Source organism: Equus caballus, chromosome 22 (assembly GCF_041296265.1).
Source record: "Equus caballus isolate H_3958 breed thoroughbred chromosome 22, TB-T2T, whole genome shotgun sequence".
Lineage (NCBI taxonomy): Eukaryota > Metazoa > Chordata > Mammalia > Perissodactyla > Equidae > Equus > Equus caballus.
The window spans coordinates 20,117,075-20,143,359 of NC_091705.1; the positions used below are offsets into that span (position 1 = coordinate 20,117,075).

General features: G+C 38.9%; 1 protein-coding gene across 4 annotated transcripts in view; it reads right to left on the bottom strand.

Moving 5' to 3' along the window:
* The window catches only part of ATRN (attractin), a 178,122-nt gene that overhangs the window by 78,008 nt on the left and 73,829 nt on the right, over positions 1–26,285 (bottom strand). For all 4 annotated transcript variants that reach the window (XM_023626201.2, XM_023626203.2, XM_023626202.2 and 1 more), the window contains exons 8-16: positions 26,037–26,280; positions 25,107–25,290; positions 23,917–24,071; positions 20,676–20,760; positions 9,193–9,413; positions 7,067–7,188; positions 6,022–6,160; positions 3,755–3,945; positions 930–1,149 (exon numbers count right to left, since the gene is read on the bottom strand). In XM_023626201.2, coding sequence (XP_023481969.2) covers positions 930–1,149; positions 3,755–3,945; positions 6,022–6,160; positions 7,067–7,188; positions 9,193–9,413; positions 20,676–20,760; positions 23,917–24,071; positions 25,107–25,290; positions 26,037–26,280 — 1,561 coding nt within the window. The remainder of the gene's footprint in view (positions 1–929; positions 1,150–3,754; positions 3,946–6,021; positions 6,161–7,066; positions 7,189–9,192; positions 9,414–20,675; positions 20,761–23,916; positions 24,072–25,106; positions 25,291–26,036; positions 26,281–26,285) is intronic.

The following is a 26,285-nucleotide window of genomic DNA, read 5'->3' on the forward strand; positions in this document are numbered from 1 at the left end:
CCGGCCCATTGGTGCAGCGGTTAAGTTCGCATATTCTGCTTCTCGGCGGCCCAGGGTTCGCCGGTTCGGATCCCGGGTGTGGACATGGCACCGCTTGGCACGCCATGCTGTTATAGGCGTCCCACATATAAAGTAGAGGAAGATGGGCACGGATGTTAGCTCAGGGCCAGGCTTCCTCAGCAAAAAAGAGGACTGGCAGTAGTTAGCTCAGGGCTAATCTTCCTCAAAAAAAAAAAAAAATAAGCGGCCACATAATGCCACCTATTGCTTGTGAGTCCCTCTGCAGGAGCGGGATGCTTGTCTTGGGCTTGTCCGTGTGCTGCAGGTGTTCCCCTTGTGCCTGCCTTTATGAAGCCCAAATGGAGCCCAAAGGAGAGATTTGAACCTGTGAAGCTACTCAGTGTCTGTTCCTTCAGTACTTTCCCGTAGCTTGGGTGCAGTTCAGGCTTGCTGTTTCTGCTTCCTATCACAGAACTGCTCGTATCCTTTTTCTCCCCACTGACACCATCTTTCTGTCCACTATCCCTGCAGTGACCCGCTTGCTTTTCTAATGTTTTCTTTGCCTTTATTTGCAATTTTTGTTCTTTATTCCACACTATTTCTCTGCCAACACCAAGAAATTTGCCTGTCAGGGCAATTCTCAATACTTGATGTGGTCAACAAACTAATCAATCTCATTGTTAATTAGAATATTTGGTTCTTTGAGTAGTGTTAGTTGTTTTCAGTTTTGCTTATGCTCACAGTATTCAGAGTCAGAAACTATTTCCTTCTGCTTTCAAAATTCTGGGTTATACTATGCTTTGTATGCTTGATATCAACAGTCCATCTGTTTTTCATGAATATTTCACACACCTCAATACTCAAGCATGCCTCCTACTGTTGCTCTTTCAATGGACTTCTCGTAATGCACAATTCACGCACGCACTCACCAGGCCGCTCACAGACACTCCCATTGAGTGGGTTGATGCAGGTCGCAGCCTTCAAGCCCCGAGTACTGGGTTCTGACAAGATTCCACAGAATCCAGCATCACTGGGCTCAGATGGCATCCACTGGAGCGAACTATTTGTAAATGGGGACATATCTTCCCAACACCAGTAGGACACATTGATCTTCCGAAGGCCAACCCACGGGGTTAAGGTAAGCCTGGACTATAGACAAAACAGACACAGCTATGAACAGAATCAATGTCATGACCAAAACAGGCTTCTAGATAAAAACCACTATGTTACTTATACCCCACAGATACAGGAAAACCTCCCTATCCCCCGGCCATGGCAGATTAGGATAGATCATCATTTTTATGTTACATATCATGCCTGACACTTCAATATAGCTATTTCATAAAGGACAAAAATATAGCTCAGAGAAGATAACACATCAAAATTTTCAGAGATTAAAAGTAAAGCAATAATCAAGTTCCTAAATTTCTATACCTTATGACAAATGCTATGAAGAGACAGCGACCCCCAAACTTGGTTTAAATGTTTGTTTATACATGAAATCGTCTTACCAATATTTATAAAATCTTGGTTATGTACCTATCCTCAGATCCTTAACTTAATAAGCCTGTTTCGGGGCCCTGGCCAGTTCAGATGATTGAAGAGTCCCACCCTCAGCTGGGGTGTATGGGTTGGCACTGAATTTTACAGGGAATAATAGGATAGTGAACCCTCGGCAGAGTTTCTGTCTCTTGCTCTACTGAAATTTCCTTCTTGTTGCAATTAAAAAAATTTTTTTTTAATCAAAGTACAAAGTTTAGTACAGAAATGAAAGATATTCCTAATTTTGGCAGTGACAAAACAAAAAGTACAATGTATTTCCATTTTTGAGAGGAAAAAAATATATGTGTCTATTAAAAGAACTAAAAGAAATAAACACACCCCAAAGTGGTTAATATTAGTTGTAAGGAACAACACACTTTCTTACTTTTAATGTATTTTCTAAATTTCCTTTGAAATATGTATTTTTTTAAGGAAAGAAAAATAATTAAAATTAATACCTTTTAAAAGTCCTTCAATAGCTTCTCTTTGCTTTCATAATAAAATTCAAAGCAATTAGCATTGTAAGACAAGGCCTCTCAAGATTTGGCCTTGATCCCTCAGGAGGCCCAGCTACAGCAATTCCCTTCCACCCAGCCTGCAGCCAGCCATGAAAACCCACCTGTAGCTCAGCCCTCCTTGATCCCTGCATCTTGCACGTGCAAGTACCAATGCCTAGTCAGTCCTTCCCTCTTCACTTTCCTAACTCACTCCTTATCTTCAGGGGTTACCTCTTTCTGGCTGTCTATCAGCCAGCCTCTGCCCTAAAGACTAGGTTGGGTGCTTTTTCTGGTTCTTCCATACAAGTCTGGGCTCTAAGTCTAGACATATAGCTGTGGAAGCACATTACACTTTAGTTGTCTCTCATCGGTTAGTCTTATCTCAAGACTGTGAAGTTCTGTTGTATAAAGGTGGTCCCAGAAGATTAGACTACTCAGAACCTTCTCTGAGGAAGAGAGAAGGGGGACCAGAAGATATGGTATCTGTGGCCAACTGGGATAGCTGAACCCTTCTAACCAGGTATTCTTTCAGAGACATGGAATTGGGAGTCAGTGGTAATGGGCAATGCTGTAAACCATCAACTTTCTGAGGCAGTGACCATAGGTAAGATCAGCCAACAGCCAAGGCAGAACACCAGAACAGGCTCATCGTTGGGGTGAGGAAAAGAGAAACAAACAACATGGGCAGTCTCTAAAGGAGATAATGAAATTTGAAAAAGCTTTCAAAATGTAAAATATCACATGTGGCCATAGTGTTCCAGGGGTAACCACCTTTATATTGTATTACCAATGTTTGAGTGTCCACATCATACCAAAGTTGCATTGGAAAAAAAATACTAATTGGAGAAAAGTAAAATACAGAGCACCACTACCAGTCGCAGAATGGCCTTCTAGGTAATATACAGAGGCCCCATGCAGCCAGGACCCAGAACACACCTTCCATGTCCTCCCCTGAACAAGGCTACACCCAAGGAAGTGCTGCCCATTCCTCCTCCCTGCTTGACGAGAAGAACATGTCCCCTAAACTGCTCTGTACCAAAGCCAATGTCATTGAAAGAGCTTTGTCCTGCGAGAATCTACTTAATTGAGGGTAGGACCACAGTTCTAGGACTTGAGACTAAAAAAGAACACAATGTGACTGGAGTATCAACAACAAGCTGCCTGAGAGCACCAGGAGGGCAGGAAGAGAACTCGGGGCCTTTCTGTGCTCAGAAACTCGTGATAAGAAAGTGCCTTCTCTTTTTGGGGTGGCCAGGCCTAAGAAAGACCCAAATGGATGTTTCTTAGGGTGATTAACATTAAATCATATCACACACTGTAATAAATACCTGAAATCTGAATGACTCAGGTGGCTTAATTCAACCTGGCTAAATAGCAGTCACGTCCCCCCCTCCCAGCAGAACCTAGGAATAAAACAGGTATGAAATCATCTACTGATGTCACCAGGATATGTGTATATGTAGACACATGTCACTATTCAATACACATGTAATTATTCATATATAATTTAACAGATATGACTAATAAAGTGTTAAAAATTTTGAGATAAGAAAGAAGGTATTAAAGGAAGAGAATTTGACAGTGAAGTTCCATGTCTATTACACTGCACATACTAGCATTCCTCCTCCTGTCAAGTACATCAGAGGTAAGCCGTATTCATGGCCTCAGTAGAAAGGTGGCCGCTAGAAGCTTAGCTTCTGAGGATTTTAACTCACCATGCTGTGTGATGACTGCATTATTCGCAGTTGCTTAAGGACAAATTCTACCTTCTTCTGGGTTGTCAGAGAAGCCAAAAAGGCATTGTGGTTCCTACAGGACAATTTAGCATTGTCATAATTTTCCTTGGCAGTAGTAATTTTCAAACACGAGTTTCCGACCAAATGCCAGCCAATGCCACAGATATTTTCTTTCATAAAGAGGGAGAGAAAAAAAAGAGTTTTAGAAATCACACAAAACTACTATATCATCAGCTTGAATTATGGAAAACCTAAATGGTTTTTCTAATTTAAAATCCAGGTACTTCATTAGGATGTAGTAAGGGTATGAGACACATTACTAAGGACCAAATACAGAATACAAGAATTTTAAAAATGTTTATCAGTTATATTTCCTGAATTTAGAGATGCATATTGTGAGGTCAACCCTCCTATGTCTTAGAAAAAACACCTGTTTGGTGCCAATGTTAGATTTATAAATCTCCTTTTGAAGAACAATTAGAAATAAGACTAAAATCCTAAGTAAAGAGTGAAAAAATAAATATGCATACTGGAACGATAGGGTAGAAAATAGCAAGAATGTGAGCTGGTGAATGAACAAGTCTACAGTCTTCAAAAGCCACAGCGTTGGGGGCTGGCCCCGTGGCCGAGTGGTTAAGTTCGCGCGCTCCGCTGCAGGCGGCCCAGTGTTTCATTGGTTTGAATCCTGGGCACGGACATGGGACTGCTCATCAAACCACGCTGAGGCAGCGTCCCAAATGCCACAACTAGAAGTGCCCACAACGAAGAATATACAACTATGTGCTGGGGGGCTTTGGGGAGAAAAAGGAAAAAAAAATAAATAAAATCTTAAAAAAAAAAAAAAAAGCCACAGCGTTTTCACGTCATCAAGTGGAAGGTAACATCAAGTGCACAAAACATCCCAAAAGTGAGATGGAAAGATTCTCTTTGGGAAAAAACCAAAGTGATATGGCTGCAGCACACAAGGCAAGCTTATAATCTGCTACTGTGACTGCCCTGAACCCACCTAAAGAACTGTAAGGAATCTATGAACGCTTCCTGGAAGAAAGTGAATGAGAGAAGCAACTTCGCCAGAACAAAAGCACCATGGAGACACCATCAACCATGTTCACTAACAGTGAGATAAATGGAAGGGACCACGGGAAAGGGATCCTTTAAGAACAGATTAGGATTTGCTCCTTAAAGGGTGGCATCAGTCTCACTTCTTGTTAAAAGGTATATTCCTGGGCCCTACCTCAGATTTGTACTAGAATCTTCCTTCTAATACAATCCTCAGGTGCTCTGCTGTACATTAAAGTTTGAGATGCAATGAGAACAAGAAGCTCACTTATGCCAGCTTCCAAAGGACATTCAAAAGGGGCCTGGTAGAGCCAAACTGCCCTGCACATGCCTTAGATGTTGTGCAGAACCACAGAATTCCCCTTTCCTGGACATCTGGTTGAGCAAATATATCACAGTTTCAGGCCTCCAACCTCAGAAGTGCCATAAATTGAAGTATTTGAGGCTGGAGATGAACCCAGAAAAGTGCTGCTGACAGAGGCACCTCTCTTTTCCTTCTTGTCAGAAGGTGCTGACAACCTAATCCCAGTAGTCAAAAAGTAGTAGTCTTCATAAAGTGCCCAGCAGACTGGCTGCCGAGACTGCTGCATTCTGTTCCCAGGTTATCACAGCAGAGTGGGATGGGGACAATGAAGCAGGCTCAATAATACGGAGCCAGGGGGCTGGCCCAGTGGCACAGCAGTTAAGTGTGCACATTCCACTTCAGCAGCCCGGGGTTCGCCGGTTCAAATCCTGGGTGTGAACACGGTACCACTTGGCAAGCCATGCCATGATGGCGTCTCACATATAAAGTAGAGGAAGATGAGTACGGATGTTAGCTCAGGGCCAGCCTTGCTCAGCAAAAAGAGAAGGAATGGCAGCAGATGTTAGCTCAGGGCTAATCATCCTCAATAATAATGATGATAATAATAATAATAATAATAATGATAATAATATGGAGCCAAGCTGCCATTTGATTTTCTAAAGCAGCAGATGATGCTTCACTTTATTTTAAAGGACAGTAGGAGCAAATACTTAAGAACTGTCTCTCTGTTTTAAAAAATAACAACCAAAATAGTAGTATGCGGTAATGCATGGATAAAATGAGTTCGTCACCTCTGCTGGGTTCAATCTAGGCTGCACAGTATTGAGGGTGTGCGTGTGAAGTCTTTGGACTCACATATATCAGATGCCCTAACAAAGCCTACCGGGCAGGGCGATGCACTCCTGATTCCGGGGCTCCCACTGGCAGTTCTGGTCCAGAGCACAGCTCCTGCAGCTGGTCTTCTTGTTACAGTAGTACATGGGGTTATCCTTGGGGCAATTCCCATACCTGGAAATGGAGATCTAGAACACAATGGACAAAAGCTTTTCTCTTATATCCACAGAGAGAATTTATGGTAAGGACAACTGGGATACTAAAAACAACAAAATCTAATGGAGGAAGAAAACTGCAAATAGATAAATAAATAAATAAGATGCAGATGGAGCAGCACTGCAGTGGAGACACTGTAGTGAAATGTTCTGTTCAAGGACATGCCTTTACCTGGCAAGGAAGCAGTGCACTCGTTTAAACACCATGCTTCAGAAACCTGCTCATCTGTAAAATGGGGATGTTTAACTTGTTGCTTTCCAAATGCCTCCCAAACAGTCTGAAAGTTTTATATTTTAAGAATTGCTTTACAGCCTGACAAAGAATGTCTTATAAACTGTCAAAAGCTATAAAACCTGAGTCATAATATCTTTTTTGCCTTATAATCTAAATAAAAATCATAAATGGTGAGCATAAGTTATGCTAAGCCAAAATATAACATGTAACAAGGAGATTTTGCAAAGTCTATTACTTCCACAATTCAGCGTGGCCACTACACAACTGACTCACTTTCATTCTCAGGTGCTAACTTGCTCCCAACCCGTGCACAAGTAGAGTGTGCTCACCATTACAAGTCTCACACCAAGGATCTAGTACTTAGCCACAGCCATGCCTAGGGAGTGGGAAGTATTCAGAATAACAGCCCTGCCTTCTTCTAAAACACGAGACATCAATCCTTGTAGTTAGCAAGATCTTTGGAATTAGGATGTACAGAGCGTCCCTTCCTAAAAGAAAACCTGGGAAATAATAAAATCCAAATCTACATTAAAGGTTTGAAAAACAACTCTGGGTCAGTATTTATACCATACATACTATAATCTATACCTAACCCCATTCAGGATTTTTCCATCCTCTGAAATCCTTGAGAAACAGCCCCTAACCTGGCCTTCCGAGCAGCTGTGGTTCATAGGGACACAATGGTCGTTGCACCAGTGACAGTCGTTGGTGTTGGCAGTGCAGCTGTAACAATCCGTGTGCTGGTCACATCTGTCATGGTCAAAAGCTATGAAGAGAAGAAAAACTCATCAACTGTGACAGCTGCTCCTCAGAAAAGTCACAGGCTCTTATAGCTGCTGTTGAACACAATCTGAGACTGAGGTAAAAAAAAAAAAAAGGTAACAAGGGTTGGAAAGTAAAATGAGGAGTGAAACTGGCAGGAAAATATGTTGGTGTGTTCAGGTTAAAATAGTATTTAGAAAAAAGTAAAGAACCTGAAGAAACATTATTTTGTACCCCCAACAAAAGTACATAGAAAGTGAAAAACAAAGATAGGTTAATTTAGTTCAACAATAATGAAATATAATGAAAGTAGGCCTGGTTCTTTGAGTACTTTTCTCTCCAAGAAAAAAACTAACTACCGATAGAATGAACACCAAGAGCTGACCAGGAGCCAAACGAAGTAATGTAGGAGACCAAGCCATTCCTCCCAGCTATTAGACAAGGCTAATCTGCGCCCAGGAAGTAGGCAGCACCAGAGAACCCCAAAGGAGGCACTAGGCTGAGCTCCATTTTGTACACGTGTATGTAAATCCAAGAGTGCAACTTCGAGAACTTCTGGGCTACTACTGACATACTGCACCTCCTACTGACCCTAGACAGGTCAAGGTCAACAATAAAAGAGAAGGCGCCTAACCATGTTACCTCATCTGTTGAACCACTTGTAGACATGACAAATGGTGGAGTCCACGGACAAGAAAAGGTGGAGCCCACCCTCACAAAGACCCCAGGAGCCAGCTCCTAGGTTGCTCTTCCTGCCCTGGTCATTACCCCTAGGACTGGGCCCACACAGAAAGCAGAGTGAATCAGGGTGGTGACATCTGAGATAAGTTCACAGCAAATGGGTTTATATTGAACCACCTAAGATAATTAAACATTGCCTATCAACTTGCACATTTAACTTTTACAGTGTAGTTAAAAAATAACCACTTCACTGATTTTATCCCTTTTAGGACACAGTGACTAACCCTACCAGGTCATCTTGGTTCTCTAGCACTCACTGGCCTACCAATGAACCTGGAAGTTGCCTGGGTATTCTTACTGAGGATTTATGTTCAGCTTAATTTGGAGCCTTCCAGGAGAATGAAAGCTGCCTCTACCCACCATAACTCTCATGGTAACTGCTACACCAACCCTAATAGTTAAAAAATTCAGCCAACATACTTTAAATTAATTGAAGTGAACAAATACTTTGCAGAGATATTTTTCTTACTTTTAAAGGACTTTCTCAAATATTACTTCACTGTATTGCACTGTGCTGTATGTCAGAGCAAAAGGGTAGGAAGTTAAGCAGGCAAGATGAAGAAAGACTGGAAAACATAAGGGGAGGTTCTACAAGGAGGGATCACTTCCCATCCTCAGCAACTGTCTTGCTATCACTGCTATGCCCAACTAGAGAAGCCAGAAAAGAATTCTTTGCAAAGACAGCAACTCTACCTCTACCCACTAGAACAATCTACTCCAACACAGCTTTTCTGGGTTGGTCCTCTTAATCTCCTCCTTAACGTCAGAACTGCATAATCTAATATGGTACCCACTAGCCACGTGTAGTTTTTTATTTAAATTAATTAAAATTAAAAATTCAGTTCTTCAATCACACCCATCTCATTTCAAGTGTTTGACACCATATGAGGCTAGGAGCTACCACACTGGGACAGTGCAGACGTAGAACATTTCCATCATCACAAAATAAGTCATGGGACTGCACTGCCTCAGACCCACTATAGCCAGGTTCCAGAGTTGGTATCCAAAGTTTATGCAACGTCAACGAGGTTTTGTCTCCATCATTTGCAGACAGCTTCTAGGAGCCACATGGCATGTTCCCATCCATTGTAAAGATACTTACAATCCAATTTTCAAACACCCATAAAGCCTTTGCGTAAGTTATTACTGAATAATTTTGGATAATAAAATGAACATAAAACTTGTACATATGCCTTAAAGTGCTTTCATAATTCAGATAAAATGAGATCTCAAATTAATTAAATTTTAAGAAGAGGAAAAAACATACTTCTTTTGGAAAAACACTCGGATTTTAACTTTTCTTCTTGTGCTTCAGTTACCGACTCCCAGGAGATACACTGAGATGACCCTGTGTCCCACACACACCGGATGCCAGGTCCTGCTGCTAAACAAGCAGCTTCACTCCGGTGTGCTTCACACCATTCTGAGGTGAATACCAGGATGTCACTGAGGAGGAGACTATTAAAACCACCAAATATATACATGGTGCTAAAAGAAACAAAAAGGAGAAGTAGTTTACTAAAAACTTACATCAACAAATGTATGATATACTTTTTACAATCTTCATACAAATCTTACATATCAAAAGTCCTGTAAGAAATTATTTTCCAAGATCTCAAAAAACATTTTTCTACCCTTCCCTCCCAAATTCCAACCTTTCTTCCTGACCTGCGACTCCCCAGAATAGTTCCAATAATCCACCAACTCTTTACAGCTACTATATTAAAAGTTCATAATAAGCTGGTGACTTTTAACCATGATTCCCTGGAATATTCTAGTGTTGGGGTAAGCTAACATCTTTTTAAATTAAACACATAACTCTACATCTAAATTTTTTAACATGTGTTTAAATATTAAAAATAAATATGTCTAATTTTAAAAGCTTAGATGAAGGCTCTCTAATTAAAACTTTGTAATGAATACATAGACCAATAAGAAACAGATAAAAGTACACATGGAAATTTAGTACACAGTAAAAGTGGCATCTCAAATTAGTGGGGAAAAGATGGACTTTTCAGTAAGTGGTATCGAGATAACTAAATAAAGACGTGGAAAAAGAAAATTGGATCCATTTCTCACTCTACACCAAGATAAATTCCAAATGGACCAGAGAACCACCTGAAAAAAAAAAGAAAAAAAACACACATGCCGCAGAAGACAGCATGGGTGAACTACTTTATCACCTGAGAGTAGGAAAAAAATCCCTGACTTAAAATCCAGAAAGCAATAAAAAAAAAAATTTGAAAAATGTCATCATATAAATTAAAAAGACTTTCTGCATAGGAAATAGTGGTATAAGCAAAATGATACATTGCAAAAAATTATTTACAAGTTATGTTGCAAGAAAGGATTATCCCTAATAGAGAGAGAGCTTCAGCCATTTTGCAAGGGAAACATGCAAAACATCAAACACACAAAAAAATAAAGTTGTCATAAGAGAAACGCAAACTAAAATTACACTGAGGCAGCATTTCTCACCTAAAAACACAAAAGTATGACAATATATGGACTGGTGAGGGAATGGGGAAACAAGCACTCACACACCGCTACTGGGCATACAAAATGGTACAAGCCTACAGAGGGGAATCTGGCAATATCTAACAAAACTATGCATCTATCTTTTGAACCTGTAATCACATTCCTAGATGTCTATCACAAAGATATAATAGCAAAAATACAAAAAGTATACATGAGGCTATTCACTAAAGCATTAACAATAACAGCAAAGACTCAAACAACCCAAAGTGGCCATCAACTGGGGATGTGATAAATAAACTATGGTACATCCACACAATAAAACAGTACGTAGATGTAAAAAGGAATGAGGATGATTTCTACATACTGCTAAAGAATGATCTCCAGATACACTGTTACATGGAAAAAAAAAAAAGGAAATACAGAGAAAAGTATACAGAATATGGAACCATATATCTACCGAGGGAAGAAGGAGCTCAAACACACACACACACACACACACACACACATCCATTTTTTCATTTTAAAAACAAGAACAACAAAGTTTCTCTTTAACTAGTCTTCTTAAAAGGTCTAGAAACAACGACTGACAGACAATAATGTACAACTGAAATTTCACAAGATTGTAACCTATCATTAACTCAATAAAAAATTAAAAATAAAAAAAAAGGTCTAGAAACAATGATCAACCCAGTAGCAATGAATATGACTAGTACTTAGACTGTGCTATCTAAAAACCATTCTCGGGCTGGCCGAGGGGCCTAGTGGCTTAGTTCGGTGCACTCTGCTTCAGTGGCCCGGGTTTGGTTCCTCAGCGCGGATCTACACTACTCATCAGTGACCAGGTTGTGGCAGTGACCCATGTACAAAATAAAGGAAGACCAGCAACAGATGTTACCTTGGAGCTAATCTTTCTCAAGCAAAAAAAGGAAGATTGGCGACAGATGTTAGCTCAGGGCAAATCTTTCTCAGCAAAAAAATATATATATATATATTTATAAACCGTGTGTGTGTGTGTGTGTGTGTGTGTGTGTATAAACCATTCTTTCCCCCACCCCTCAAAAAAAACTAGGACTCTTTAGAGAAAAATCTAATTTCATTTCTGTGATAAGAAACATTCATGACAGGCCAGGAAGATCTTATTATGCCAGAAAGAAAGGAAGACTAGGGTAGTATCAAAAAGACTCAAGAGGTAACATGAAGAGGTGTTTGCTGGCCAAAATTGGGAAATGTTTGAAATTTAATAAGAATAAAAACTATGATAGATTGAAACTTATCAAATATTTTTAAGTCCATGAGTTCCTAATGACACATGTCCTTTACTGCCAAAAAGAAACCTCATTCATCATATTTGGAGAATGCTAAAAAATTAGTCATCGTTCTGAAAATTGGTAAATAAAGGGAAAGAATCAACCCTATGAACTGATCTTGCCAAAATACATATTGAAGTGAATCTGATCGAGCTAATTTATTTGTAGGAAGTGCAGGAGAGAGATAAAGATGTTATTTGAAAGCATGGGAATGCAAAAATCGAAATCTGGACTACAGGAAACTCTACAGGACAAACAATCCAGTTTTTTTAACAAATAAGGGAAAAAATGATGGATGGGGAGCCTCTATACCAACATAAAAGACATTTCAACCAATTACAATATATGGATCTTGTTTGGATCCTCATTTGAACAAGGTAAATTTTTAAAAATTATGAGACAACTGGGAAATTTGAACATTGATTGGACACTGAGTGATAGTAAGGAATTACTGTTTTACTAATAAAAGTGTGATAACTATTGTAGCTGTGTTTTTAAAAAAAGAGTCTTTATCTTTAAAAGAAACCCAGTCAATCCTCATTATTCATAGATTCCATATTTGCGCAAACACCTACTTGCTAAAATTTGTTTCTAACTCCAAAACCAATACTTGCGGTAGATCCACAGTCATTCGCAGACATGTGCATGCACAGAAAAATTTGACCTCAGCTAGGGATACACATATGCACGCACATTTCCAGCTGAGGTCACACAAGATGACACTTTGCCTTCTTGTTTAGTTCTCATACTATAAACAAATGTCTTTTTTTATGGTTTATTTAGTGACATGTTTTTCACATTTTTGTGCTTTATGTTGGTGACTTTGCTATTTAAAATGGCCCCTAAAGCACAAGAAGCCGGTGATGTGCCTTACAGAGAAAATACATGCACCAGGTAAGCTTTGTTCAAGCATGAGTTATAGTGCTGCTGCCTGTGAGCTCAATGCTAATAAGTTAACAATATATATTAAATAAGGTGTCTTTGAAGAGACACACATAAAACAGGTTATGAATTGATTAGTTGATGAAAATGTACCAGAGGCTTCCAGGAACTTCTCCCTATGTTTCCCCCTAGGAGCAATAATTCAATATTCTCTAATTCAGTGTTCATAGTGACTTTACAGAACACAACTATACCACAAACAATGAGAATCAAATGTATTCTGAAAGATTTTCTCATTAAATTATATGCCAGAGAGCTGCTTCAAAGTAATCTGGAGTGGGTGAAGGTGGCCATTAGTTGATGATTGCTAAAGCTGAGTGATGGGTACATGGGGTTTCATTATACTACTCTCTCTACCTCTGCATATGTTTCAAATTTCCATAATAAAAAGTTCTGACCTTTTTTTTAGGGAAAAAAATCCCACAGTACATGATTTATCCACATTTAGCCTAAATCTCTTTTCTATTTCAAGGACTACATTAAATTTCTAGCACTGACAAGTATTACAAATAAGTGTATTATCTCTTGAATATTAACATGTAATAATGAGTTCAATTTTATTTATAGTCTAAGGGTGAAAAAAATCTTAATATGATCATTTATAGTATCTGTCTCTAAAAAGAACAAAGTCTAAACTATCCTATCCATTTACTCATTCATTCAGAAATATCTATTCAGTAGTACCATGTACAAAAAACATCTCTAGTCTCTGTGCCTTCAGCCTAGAGAGTCAGCTAAAGCTCAGCTTTATCTCTCAGCTGCTTCAACTGGATGAGAAAACTCTCACAAGCTGAAGCAGCTCAATTTATCTCTTTGAACTCTATTCATCTCTTAGTTTCTGCCCAGTATTTCTTCATTATGTTGTTAGGTCCTTACTGTATACTTTTTAGTTCTCTTTCAGTGGGAGACTTTGTTGGCTACTGCCAGAAGCGAAAGTTCTCCTTGGGTCCAGTGTCAAGGTTTTCAGCCTAAAGTCAAGCTCAATTCCCCTTCAGAGACATGGTGATCATAGTATACTTTAACAATGATTTCACCATATTTGTGGTGATTTGGAAGGCTATGTGTTTGAAGAGGCTGCAAGCAGCTCAGAAGATAGTGGAAAAGGCCCTAGCTATCTACTTGTTCCTGGCTGAACATGAGGCCTTGAAAACATAGAAAATAAAAGCCAGGGCAGATCTGTAAACTTCCTGAACTGTGCATACATTCCCCAAGTCAAACACACATCCATCAGCAAAGAGTGGAATCCTCACTGAGTTAAATTGTTTAAGCAAAACCACTGACCAATCATTAGCTGATCACTAAACACTGTCCTAGAGGCAATCTCTAGAAAGTCAGGTTTAAAAATAAAAACAAGAAAAAATTACTAGGCAGAAAAATCAGCAGTGGCACACTGGTAGAGACAGACTCCACCGAATTAGTCTAGGCAAGACACTAAACAAACAAACAGCAAAAACAACCCCCAGTAGTGATGGTGGAAGAATCTGTATCTAGACCTGTTACAATATACCACCTAAAACATTTAGTTTTCAAGAAAATACTACAAGATATACAAAGAAACAAAAAAGTGTGACCCATACAGAGGAAACAAAACAGTTAATCAAAACTGTTTCCTGGGCCAGCCCTGTGGCACAGTGGTTAAGTGCGCACGTTCTGCTTCGGTGGCCTGGGGTTCGCCAGTTTGGATCCCGGGTGCAGACATGGCACCACTTGGCATGCCATACTGTGGTAGGCGTCCCACTTATAAAGTAGAGGAAGATGGGCACGGATGTTAGCTCAGGGCCAGTCTTCCTCAGCAAAAAGAGGAGGACTGGCAGCAGATGTTAGCTCAGGGCTAATCTTCCTCAAAAAAAAAACCCACCTATTTCCTGAGGGGGCCCACATGTTGGACTCAGGAGACAAAAGCTTCAAAGTACCTATTATATTCAAAGAACTGAAGGAAACTATTTCTAAAGAATTACATGAAAGTATGATATCAATGACTCAACAGATAGAGAATACCAACAAGGAGATATAAATTACAAAGAATAACCAAATGGAATTCTGGACTTGAAAAGTACAACAGGTGAAATGAAAAATTCATTAGAGGGACTCAACATCAGATTTGAGCTGGCAGAGGAAGAAACAGCAGACTTAATGACAGATCAACAGAGATTATATAATCTGAAGGAAAAAAATAAAAAAATATTGAAGAAAATGAAAAGAGCCTCAGAGACCTATGGGACACTGTCAAACATTCAACATACATTATAGTCCCAGAAGGAGAGAGTGAGAAAGGGCAGAAAACACATTTAAAGAAATAATGGCTGATCACCAAGACAAAAAACAACAAATGTTGGACAGGCTCTGGAGAAAAGGGAACCCTCATCCACTGCTGGTGGGAATACAAACTGGTACAGCCACTGTGGAAAACAGTACGGAGACTTCTCAAAAAAATTAGGACTAGAGATACCATATGACCCAGCTATTCCACTACTGGGTGTTTATCCAAAGAACTTGAAATCAACAATACAAAGAAACTTATGCACCCCTATGTTCATTGCAGCACTATTCACAATAGCCAAGACATGGAAGCAACCCAAGTGCACATTGACTGATGAATGGACAAAGAAGATGTGGTATGTATATATATATATATGTGTATATATATATATATATATACATATATATATATACACACACACACATACACACACACAATGGAATACTACTCAGCCATAAAAAAGACAAAATCGTCCCATTTGCAACCATATGGATGGACCTTGAGGACATTAAGTTAAGCAAAATAAGCCAGACAGAGAAAGACAAACATCATATGATTTTACTCATATGTGGAATATAAACAAACTTATGGACAAAGAGAACAATTTAGTGGTTACCAGGGGGAATGGGGATGGAGGGTGGGCACAAGGGGTGAAGGGGCACACTTACATGGTGTCTGACAAATATTAATGTGTAACTGAAATTTCACAATGTTATAAACTACCATGACCACAATAAAAAAATTAAAAAATAATTAATCTACACATGCATAAAGCTTAACAAACTCCAAGTAAGATAAACACAAAAAGATCCATGCTTATAGACATTATAATCAAACTGCTAAAAGTTTGATTATAACTCCAAAACAAAGAGAAAATCTTGAAAGCAACAAAAGTAAGATGACTCATCACATACAAGAGAATCACATTAAGATTAATGCCTAAGAAACAACAGAGGCTAGAAGGCAGAGGGATGAGAAAGTGAAACTGTGGAAAGAAAACAATTGCCAAATAAGAATTCTTTATCCAACAAAACTATTCTTCAAAAGTGAAGTTGAAATAAAGACACCCCAGATAAACAAAGATTAAGAGACTTCTTGGCTAGCAGGCCTGCCTTATGAGAAATACTAAAGTAACAGTAGTTGGAGACTTCAATATCTCACTGTCAATAACGGAGAAAACAACTAGACATAAAATCAGCAAGGATACAAAACATTTGAACATTATTAGCCAAATGGACCTGACATCTATAGAACACTCTACCCAACAAGAGCAGCATACATAATCTTTTCAAGTGAACATGGAACATACTCCAGGAAAGACCATATGAAAGGCCTAAAAAAAAAAAACCCCCAATAAATTAAAAAACAAAAAGGAATTCATCAGAGTATGTTCTCTGACCACCAGAATGGAATTAAATTAGAAATCAACAATAGGCAGAAATTTGTGAACACCACAAATATTTAAAAAATAAACAACATATTCTAAATAAGCTATGGGTCAAAGCTATGGGTCAAGGGAAATTAAAATATTTTAAACTGAATGAAAACAAAAATATGCCATATCGAAATTTATGGGATAGGATTAAAGTAGTACTTAGAGAGAAACTTAAAGCTTTAAACACCTATATCAGAAAAGAAAGATCTGAGATCAATAACCTCAGCTTCCACCTTAAGAAACTAGAAAAAGAAAAGCAAACTAAACCCAAAGCAAACAGAAGGGAGGAAATGATATAGAGAAGAAACAATAAAATACATAAAGAAAAACAGTAGAGAAAAATGAATGAAACCAGAAGTTCATTCCTTGAAAAGATCAACAAAATTGATAACTATTTAAGTAGACTGAACAAGAAAAAAACAGAGAAGACACACATGAACAAAATCAGGAATGAAGAAGGGACATGATTACTGACCTTATAGAGATTAAAAAGCATTATAAGGAAATATTATGGACTTTTATACCAACAAATTAGACAATTTACATGAAATGGACACATTCTCAGCAAGACAGAGATGATCAAAACTGACTAGTTTCTCAAAAAAATGAAAAAGAATACGCAAAAGAATTGAAAGCTGGGATTTGAATAGATATTTGTACACCCACGTTCACAGCAGCATTATTCACAACAGCCAAAAAGACAGAAGCAACCTAAGTGTCCACTGATGGATGAATGGATAAACAAAATGTAGTATATATATTCAATGGAATATTATGCAGCCTTAAAAAGGAAATAAATTCTGACACATGCTACAACATGGATGAATGAACCTTGAAGATATTATGCTAAGTGAAGAAGCCAATCACAATAGGACAAATACTATATAATTCCACTTACATGAGGTACCTAAAGTAGTCAAATTCAGAGGGACAGAAAGTAGAATGGTGATTGCTAAGGACGGGGGAAAGAAAGAATGGGGAGTTACTGTTTAATTGGTAAGAGAGTTTCAATTTTATAGATGAAAAAATTCTGGAGATGGATGGTGGTGATGGTTGTCTAACAATGTGAATGTACTTAATGCCACTGAACTGTACACTTCAAAGTGGTTACTATGGTAAATCTTATGTTATGAATATCTTACTACAATTTTAAAATACCAAAAAAACAAACCCTGCTTAACAAGAAATAGAAAATCTGAATAGACAAACCTATCACAAGAGATTGAATTAGAATTTAAAATCTTCTCACAAAGAAAAAGCCCAGGCCCTGATGAATTCTACCAAACATCAAACATTTAAAGTAGTAATACCAATCCTTTGCAAACTCTTCCAGAAAATATAGGGTGAAAGAACATTTCTCAATTTATTCTATGAGTCCAGTATTAACCAGACAAAGATATCACAAGAAAACCACAGAGTGATATCCTTCATGAATGAAGGTGGGAAATTTTTGAACAAGCGCACAGGGAGAATTTTGTGGGTGATGGATATGTTTTCTTGATTTGTAGTGATGATTTCACAAGGGCATACTTATGTCAAAATTTATCAAATTGCACACCTTTGATATATTGTAGTTTATTGTGTCTATCAATTCTACCTCAATAGAGCTGTTAACAGGCCATATATGCAGCATCACACATATTCAAACAAAAGCAATTATCTAATAGCTCCAGGGAAAGTTCTTAAAATGCTATTGTGAGACCAAGGCCGCAAGGTTATCAAAATGATACAGTTTGTATCATAGAGTACACTGGGCCGTATCTGCCACAGACATGCTACCTCTGTGCCTCTTGTGTGGTGTTCACTGGGACATCCTCAATCCTGCCAACCACTGTGCCAGACTAGAACCTGAAGAAAGAGGCTGCGGGCTGTGCAGACAACACAGGAGAGACAACACTACCCTTAAATATCTGAGGGAGCTTTGCATGACAGAGGATTCGTGCTTCTCTTGCAAAGATTTAAAGAAGAGAAATAAGATCAACAGGCAGAAGATATAGAGAAGCAGATTTCAGATAATACAAAGGAGGACTTGCTAATAACTGGAGCTTCCTTCTTAGGTGAGTTTTCCATTCGTGGACACGTTCAAAAGGGTGTCTTCTTTGGTAGGCATTTTCACCAGCCCCGAACATGTTTAAACGGGATGCCTGCATGAAGGGGGAGTTTGGAACAGGTGACTTCAAGGATCTCTTCTAACTCTGAGATCCTATGATCTGCCAGGAAGTTTAGTACTAACTCACAATGAGGTATCAAGTAATTCACTCTCACCGTGCACCAACTTCCCTCAAATCAACAGAGGACTAACTGAAGCATAAAGATTTTGTGGCTCTCTATTTGTTACTATATCTGAAAAGTGACACACTGCAATAACCAAAAAATGAACACCAGGTTTAACTGTTAACCTCACCATTGGCTTCCTTAGTGTCACATTAAGCAATATGGATTCAATTAGTCAATTTGTTGCTTAAACCAAATAAGCTCCATCTCCTTCCCAGTACATTGGTGTTCTCAGCAATTCTAAATCCATCTGGTCACATGTCAGCTATGTGAAGGTAGGCAGAGTCCTTCAAAGATGCCTGGAGCAGGTAACTGAAAGGATCAGCTGCATCCACAGTAGCCTCAATACCTCATGGCCCACTCTTCTTCCTGCCTCCCTCAACAACCACAAGGGTAACAACTAAGTGTCCGGATGCACAGCTGACCCAATGCTGCTGATAGATTAGGAGAACCACCATTCAAAACACAAAGAAATCATGTGAAACAAAGTTTCTCTGTCAGTAAATTATTTCATAAAATTAAACTAGCCATTGCCTTTTACTACACGGCCTCTCTCATCATCCCCTGCCCCCTCCATGCCTGCACCATACACACAGACACTCACATACAGGCTCAAACACACCACTGAAATTATACAAAAATAAAAACATTATAACTCAGACAAGCCATTCTCAATTTTGATTCATGGTTAAATTACATCTTATGGTAAACTGTCAATTTCTCTGAGTTTGTTAAAACCTCAGAATGTTTTAATAGAAGATTCACTTATTTGCTAGTTATCATCACTGTACTGATAGTTGCCATTTAGCAAATGCCTATTATGCGCCAAACCCTGTGCTAGCAGAACGCTAGGAATATAAAGATGAACAGAGCTGAGGCAAGGTACCCACAGGTAAGATGATAACAAAATGGTCCCACCGCTTTTCAGATGAAAATATCAAGAGGTACTTACTAGAAAAGTTTAAGGGTTTTCCTTACTGAGGGAGTATCAGATTACAATTTAAGATAACACTTCAAATTAGTAAAGTAGTCAAAAATTCTTCCATTTTAATATATACCTATCGAATGTTCTCACAGTAAAACCATACTTATCACTAAATTTCAGCTAAGTGATTACTTTATAGAAGATGTCACCTTTTCCCAATATCTAAGTATTTGAATTCTGTCCATTCTTCCTTCACATCTCCAAGATGTGTTGCTTTTGTATCTTTCCTAATCCAAGCTGAATTACCTTCATCTAACTCGCATCATCACAAGAGGAATTTTGAAAGTCGAAAGAATCCTAACATAACATCGGCATTAGAGCATTTAAACAGTTTCAGGATTTAAAGAGTCTAGAATTTTAAAAGGTGAAGTAAACAACAGTAATAAAAGCAGAAACAAAATGAGAAAAATTAACATGATTAGGCCATTTAGAAATCAAAAATCTTTCCAGCACACTGTAACAAAAAGAGTGGCCACTCTGGCTCTCCCTTATATGACAGAGCCTTCCCCAGGGGCAGATGTTGAAGAGCGCCGTGAGTCTGGGCCAGGCATTTCTGAGTGATGCCATGAAATGCAGTGCAGACTTCAGATTATCCAAAGACTACAGACTTGACCTATATGAAACTTCACAATCTCCCCGTCTCTGTTCCCCTACTTTATCCCCCATCTGAAGTGCCCTCTCTCCTTTTTTTCAAATCTTTCCTTAACGTTCAGATACAGCTATGAGAAACTTGACAACCTAAGCACCACAAATGATAGCAAATAGCAGAGAGCATAAGACAGTAATTGCAGATAACTTCTGTTGCCCCGTGCATTCAGACAACAGCAAACATAGCACACTCCCGCATGCTAACAAAACCATGTCAACAAACATGGCATTAGAAATAATTCAAATCCACAACAAAGATTTTAAATATAAATCAGGAAATTCAGGCCTACATAACTCTGTGAAAAACAAATGGGATGAGAGAACCCTGAGAATAACATGTAAGTCTAATTCCACTTCATATTTTATTTCATTTTTACTTTAAACACAAGAGAAAAGGACTAAGCACTTCTTTTCCAATTACCTATTGTGTAAGACTGCAGAATGGCCAAATCTGTTGACATCATGGTGGAGATCAGGTCTGGGAAGCACTGACCAGCGGTCACAAGCTAGGAGCAAGAAAAACACATTCAGAAGGCACCACCATTCATCATCAAGAGGAAGTGACATTTTCTTTGGGAAGAAGACCGCAACAAATACAACCTCATAAAATTTGTCTCTCAGTTTTTCTTAGTCACACCATTATTTCTGAGGTAAAATGCAGCAGCAGAAGAGCCGGGCATGGAAGAAGGCAGGACCACGTGGCATCTGATTAGTGAATGCATCCAACATCCATGACACCCATACCACTCACTCTGTGGCCTATCAATTTTACCCACTAGAATGTTTTTTAACTTAAGCAAATTTTACATTTTTCAAAGCTTATGTAAGCAAAACATACGTATTCCATAATTATTTTCCATTCTATATCGATTTGCCCAAACTTAGTAACTAAAATAGGAAAATATAGGTGGAAAATTGAAACTGAAAAACAACATTCAAACTTAATTTTTTTAAAGTCCTTTCCTAGAGCCCCTAGATCTGCTAATTTTCCTTTGTTCTGACCCATGCTAGTAACTGTTCTAGACCTTAATACTAACCGGCGCTGCTGAACTACACCAACCTCACACTTGCTATCTGCCGCTGTGAGACACTCAGACATTCACACTCACTAAGCAAAGGTTCTTCCACTGGACTCAGTCCTTTATTTACCCTCAATAACAAGAGCTTTCACTTCCTTCTCCTACTCAGCTTAGACTCTGTGGTCTTCCTCACATGGAGAACAGAGACCATCAATTCCCTTAACTTCCTGCCCACCCATCTTGCTTCTTTCCCTAAAACCACAGTGTGGCAGGGATCCTTTCCTCTTATTCCATCTGGCTTTTACCACAGCATTTAAATATGCCCTAGGAGGCACTACACTTCCCCCTTTTCTTCCCTTCATAGACAAGGGTTTTTTTTAATTAAAATTGTCAACATTCACTGTGTATCTCACCTTACATTATTTTTCAGCCTCCTGCAATCTGAATTACTCATCCATGTCTAGAGGATAACAAATGACCTCCTTGTTGCTAAATCTAAAAGACTCTCCAGTCCTTATTTTACTTAATTCCCCTGCAGCCATTGTTAAGTGCTCCCTCACAGGTCACCAATCTTGCCTCACTTTCCTCCAGCTCCTCTGACATGCTTTCAACGGTCTCCATTCTCTTCCAGACTTCTTTATCAGTCTATCCTCCGGCTCTATGCTCATCCCTGATGACACATGCTCCCCTCCTGGAGCTTCCCACTATCCCCACGCTGCTCTGTCCCACAGTCCTCTCCAGCTGAACATGCCTCCAAACTCAATTTACTCACTTCATCCCAGACCTTGTCCCTCTACTTCCATTTCCGGCCTTGGTAAAAAAGCACCATCTACCATGGCCCGCACTACATACCTGAGAATAAAGATGCTTTCATCTCTCTCAAAACACACTCCAGATACCCTCAGATTCCAAGTAGTTCTCAAGCCCATCTCTCTCTTTATTCTCACTGCCACTTTCATAGCCTTGGTTCAAACCTTCATCAGGACTTCAGCCCCATCTCCCATCTTGCCCCTTCCCAACTACTCATGACAATGCCACAAACAGATCTTCCTAAAATGCAAATACAATTCTGTCACCTCTTCTGTAAGATTCTTCAAAAAGCCCAAACTCCTCAGCATGACACAACAGCTCCCTCAAAATCTGACCGTCTGAGAGCTATTTGCTTCTCTAGCTCCACTTGAAGCTACTCCTCCCCAATGTGCTGCTATAATAGAGCCAAAACTAACTATAGTCACGGCCCCAATTACGTGGCAGGGTCTTCTTCCACCTCTGTGTGTCTGCACACAAGCTTCCTTCATCTGAGAAGTCCTGTCTCACTTCACCGAGCTTCCCAGTGTTCCTCGGGAACCAGCCTAGAAGGTCCCTCCTCAAGAAAGCTTTCTCTGACCATAATCTTTACCCCCGCCACGAGTTAAGGGATGCTCATAGGTACTCTCATACATTCCTCTCAGAGCAACTAACACCCTGAAGTGCAATTATACTGTCTGCTCAGTTCTCTGTCTCCTCCACCATGAGGCCCAAGGATTATAACTTATTCATCTAAGAATTCCCAAAGTACAAACTCAGCGACTGGCACATAAATGTTTGTCAAAAAAGAACATCTAGGGGCCGGCCTGGTGGTGTAGTGGTTAAGCTCGTGTGCTCTGCTTCGACAGCCCAGTGTTCTCAGGTTCAGATCCTAGGCACGGACCTACACACCACTCATCAAGCCATGCTGTGGCAGTGTCCCACATACAAAGTAGAGGGAGACTGGCATGGATGTTGGCTCAGGGCCAATCTTCCTCAAGCAAAAAGAGGAGGATTGGCAACAGATGTTAACTCAGGGCCAACCTTCCTCACCAAAAAAAAAAAAAAAAAAAAAGGGAAAAGAAAAGAACATCTGATGATATTTAGACAAGAGAATTTCTATTTGTTTTTGGATGAACAAATACTGCCCTCTTCTGGTCAAATTCATTACCACATCAAAAATTTTTAAATTCTGTGTCAAATAGACACAGAATGAGTGAAATCAGTTTCTAGGGAATGAGATAAAGTTATACCTAAACCAACTTAACACAGTGATGGTAGTCACAGCTACATAACATTACTATGTAAGGCATTTGTAACACAGGAAGGCCCAGTTACCCCAATTCATCCTCAAAAATTGACATTCAACCAATTAAAGGGAATGACTTCAAAAAGAATTTAATACAGAAGTAATGCTTTTTAATAGATGTAACATTAATCAAATGAATACAAAAATTACCATTCAGACTTGTTCAAATGACCTGACCGTTTTTTTTGTTTTTTTTTAAAGATTGGCACCTGGGCTAACAACTGTTGCCAATCTTTTTTTTTTCTTTTTTTTTCTGCTTTATCCCCCCAACCCCCCCCCCCACCCCCGTACACAGTTGTATATCTTAGTTGCAGGTCATTACAGTTGTGGGATGTGGGACGCCGCCTCAACGTGGCCTGACGAGCAGTGCCATGTCCGCGCCCAGAATCCAAACCCTGGGCTGCCACAGCAGAGCACGCAAACTTAACCACTCAGCCACAGAGCTGGCCCCTGACCATTTTTTAACTAGCAATATTTTCAGTTTCCTTTAAAATGTTGCCTATAGACAAAAAAGACTCTTGAAGATAAAATGGTTTGGGGAAACTTACCAATGTCATAAGCCATGAAATCTGAAGAGAAGCATTTGGCGCCATGGCTCATGGACGTGTCATTGTGTGTGTTTCCTCCAAACACCAGCATGGTTCCACTCACTATCACAGCTGAGTGCAAGTAACGGAAAAATCGGCTGTCCTTAAGAATGGTCCTTTTGAGTTTATTTAAAAATAATAAATACAAGGTTAGTTTTTTAGAATACTTATCATCTAATTGCTAATGCAAACATAACCATTTTCTTAACTTCAGACCCAAATGTGCAAATACTTCTGGATTTTCCCCTATATATAAGTAACTTTCTTCACAATAAATAAATTGTAAAAATCTTACAGACCTATGAGAACTCTGACAAAATATATTAAGAGCCTTAACAATGTTCATACCTTATGGCCTTAGAATTCCAGTTTCAGGGTAGAAATCATGTGAAATACAGACAGAAGCTTACGCACAATGATTTATTAATACAACAAAAGCTAGAAACCAAAATTTCCAACTGTACAGGATCAGTAGTCCACATCAGAGTATTACACAGCCACTAAAAATGATGGTTTTAATGACAGACAGAATGAAAATGGTATCTATAGCATGGTCTCAAATATGTGAGGGAATATGAAAAGAAAGAAGAGAAACCATTGCTTTATAATTATATTATTTCATAACCCAAACTTGCTTTACATTTATTAAAATTAGCATACTTTATATAGACCAATATACAGTTCAGAGTGAGGAAATGCTAACCTATTAGGTACTGAGACCACCTGTTTGATGATTTTATGGAATGACGCCAGTAACTGACTCCAGTTATCATCAGAAATCAATCATCAAGAAAAGGTTAAAAAAGGGATATACTCTACTTAATTACAAAAGTGTGCATAAACTCAGTTATATAGAACAATTTATGCCTTAGGATTTTGAAGAACTAAAATTTTACAGAAGTACAGAGTATCTGAAAATCGAAAGCCAGTCAAAAACACCAAGCATTTTCTAATCAACCTACTAAAAATTATAGAATGCAACAAAATAAATACTAGCTATTTTATTACCTTCTGCTTATTTCCCAATTTTTCTATTTATAGTGCTGAAGAGAATTATCTGCTAGGCCTGAAAACAAAAATATAGCAGAATATTTTCCCAGCAACTGCCAGAATTCACACCTTAAAGTGAAAGCTCATGAAAAAGCACCCACCACATCTGGGTGTCCACATCGTATCTGTAGAGATCATCTGCAAGCCGGTATTTATTGGCGCTGAAAGCCTTGTAGCCTCCGTGAACATACAGGGCCTTGGTCCTGTGGTCATAGACACTGCTATGGCCGTAGCCTCCTTGGACAAGGGCACCATGGGTAGGTAATATGCTCCATGTGTTCTTATCTGGGAAGAGAAGACAGTTAAAGGCAAATGTGCAGGCTCCTCCTCTCTAATACTTAAAATATCAAAGAGCTTAGGACAAGAGAACAGATTTCAGGAGAACTGATACATATAACTTTCTTTTATCTTTCTATTTTTAAAGGAAGGCGACCTAAAATTTCTAACAAAGCTAGGTAGCCAAACTTCAATCTGTTAAATGTTCGGATGTTCTAATATGCCATGTAGGAAAATTACATTAAATTTTAAAGACTCAGATTCCCCTCAATTGAACAGATAATTCACCATGACCTTTAGTTACCAATACACAGACGTACTTTACAGGCCTACTTTCTCCAAATATCAATTATAGCTGGTACTCCTACTCCACAAAAACAGATATAATAAAATTTAACCAAAGGAAAGATTACAGATTAAGCGGAAATCACACTCCATTAAACTAACCCTAAAGGGCTATCTAAATTCTTTTTCTTCAGAATATTTGCTGTTTTGAATCATTTTTACTTATTTTATTTTCAACACCCAAAACATTTAATGCCATCTTTGGGCCCTTGCAAAATTGACAGTGACAAATATATACTACATAGCAGCATCAATAATCTGAATTTCATTGGTAATATATAAATGTTAACTGCAGATCAAGATAAAGTACTGGATAAAGGTTAGGTTGAATCTCGTTAAATGGTCATAATAACAAGGGTAAAGGTTATCAATGAGACATTCAAAAGATCCACTGGAAAAAATATACCTACCCAAGTCATATTCTTGCACATTGCTTATATATCCATAGAGAGGGCAGTGACCAAAGATGACCAGCATAACCACTCGGCCAGTTTTCAACGTGACAATGTGTGCCGAGTGCCCGACCACTGCATACTGCTCCTTTGCTTTAGGGGTCAACAATACCCATGATTCATTATGAATATGAAACACTCGCAACTCATTGGTCACATTCCCTGTTGAATCAATTTTTCCTCCATACATGTAAATTTTATCCTAGG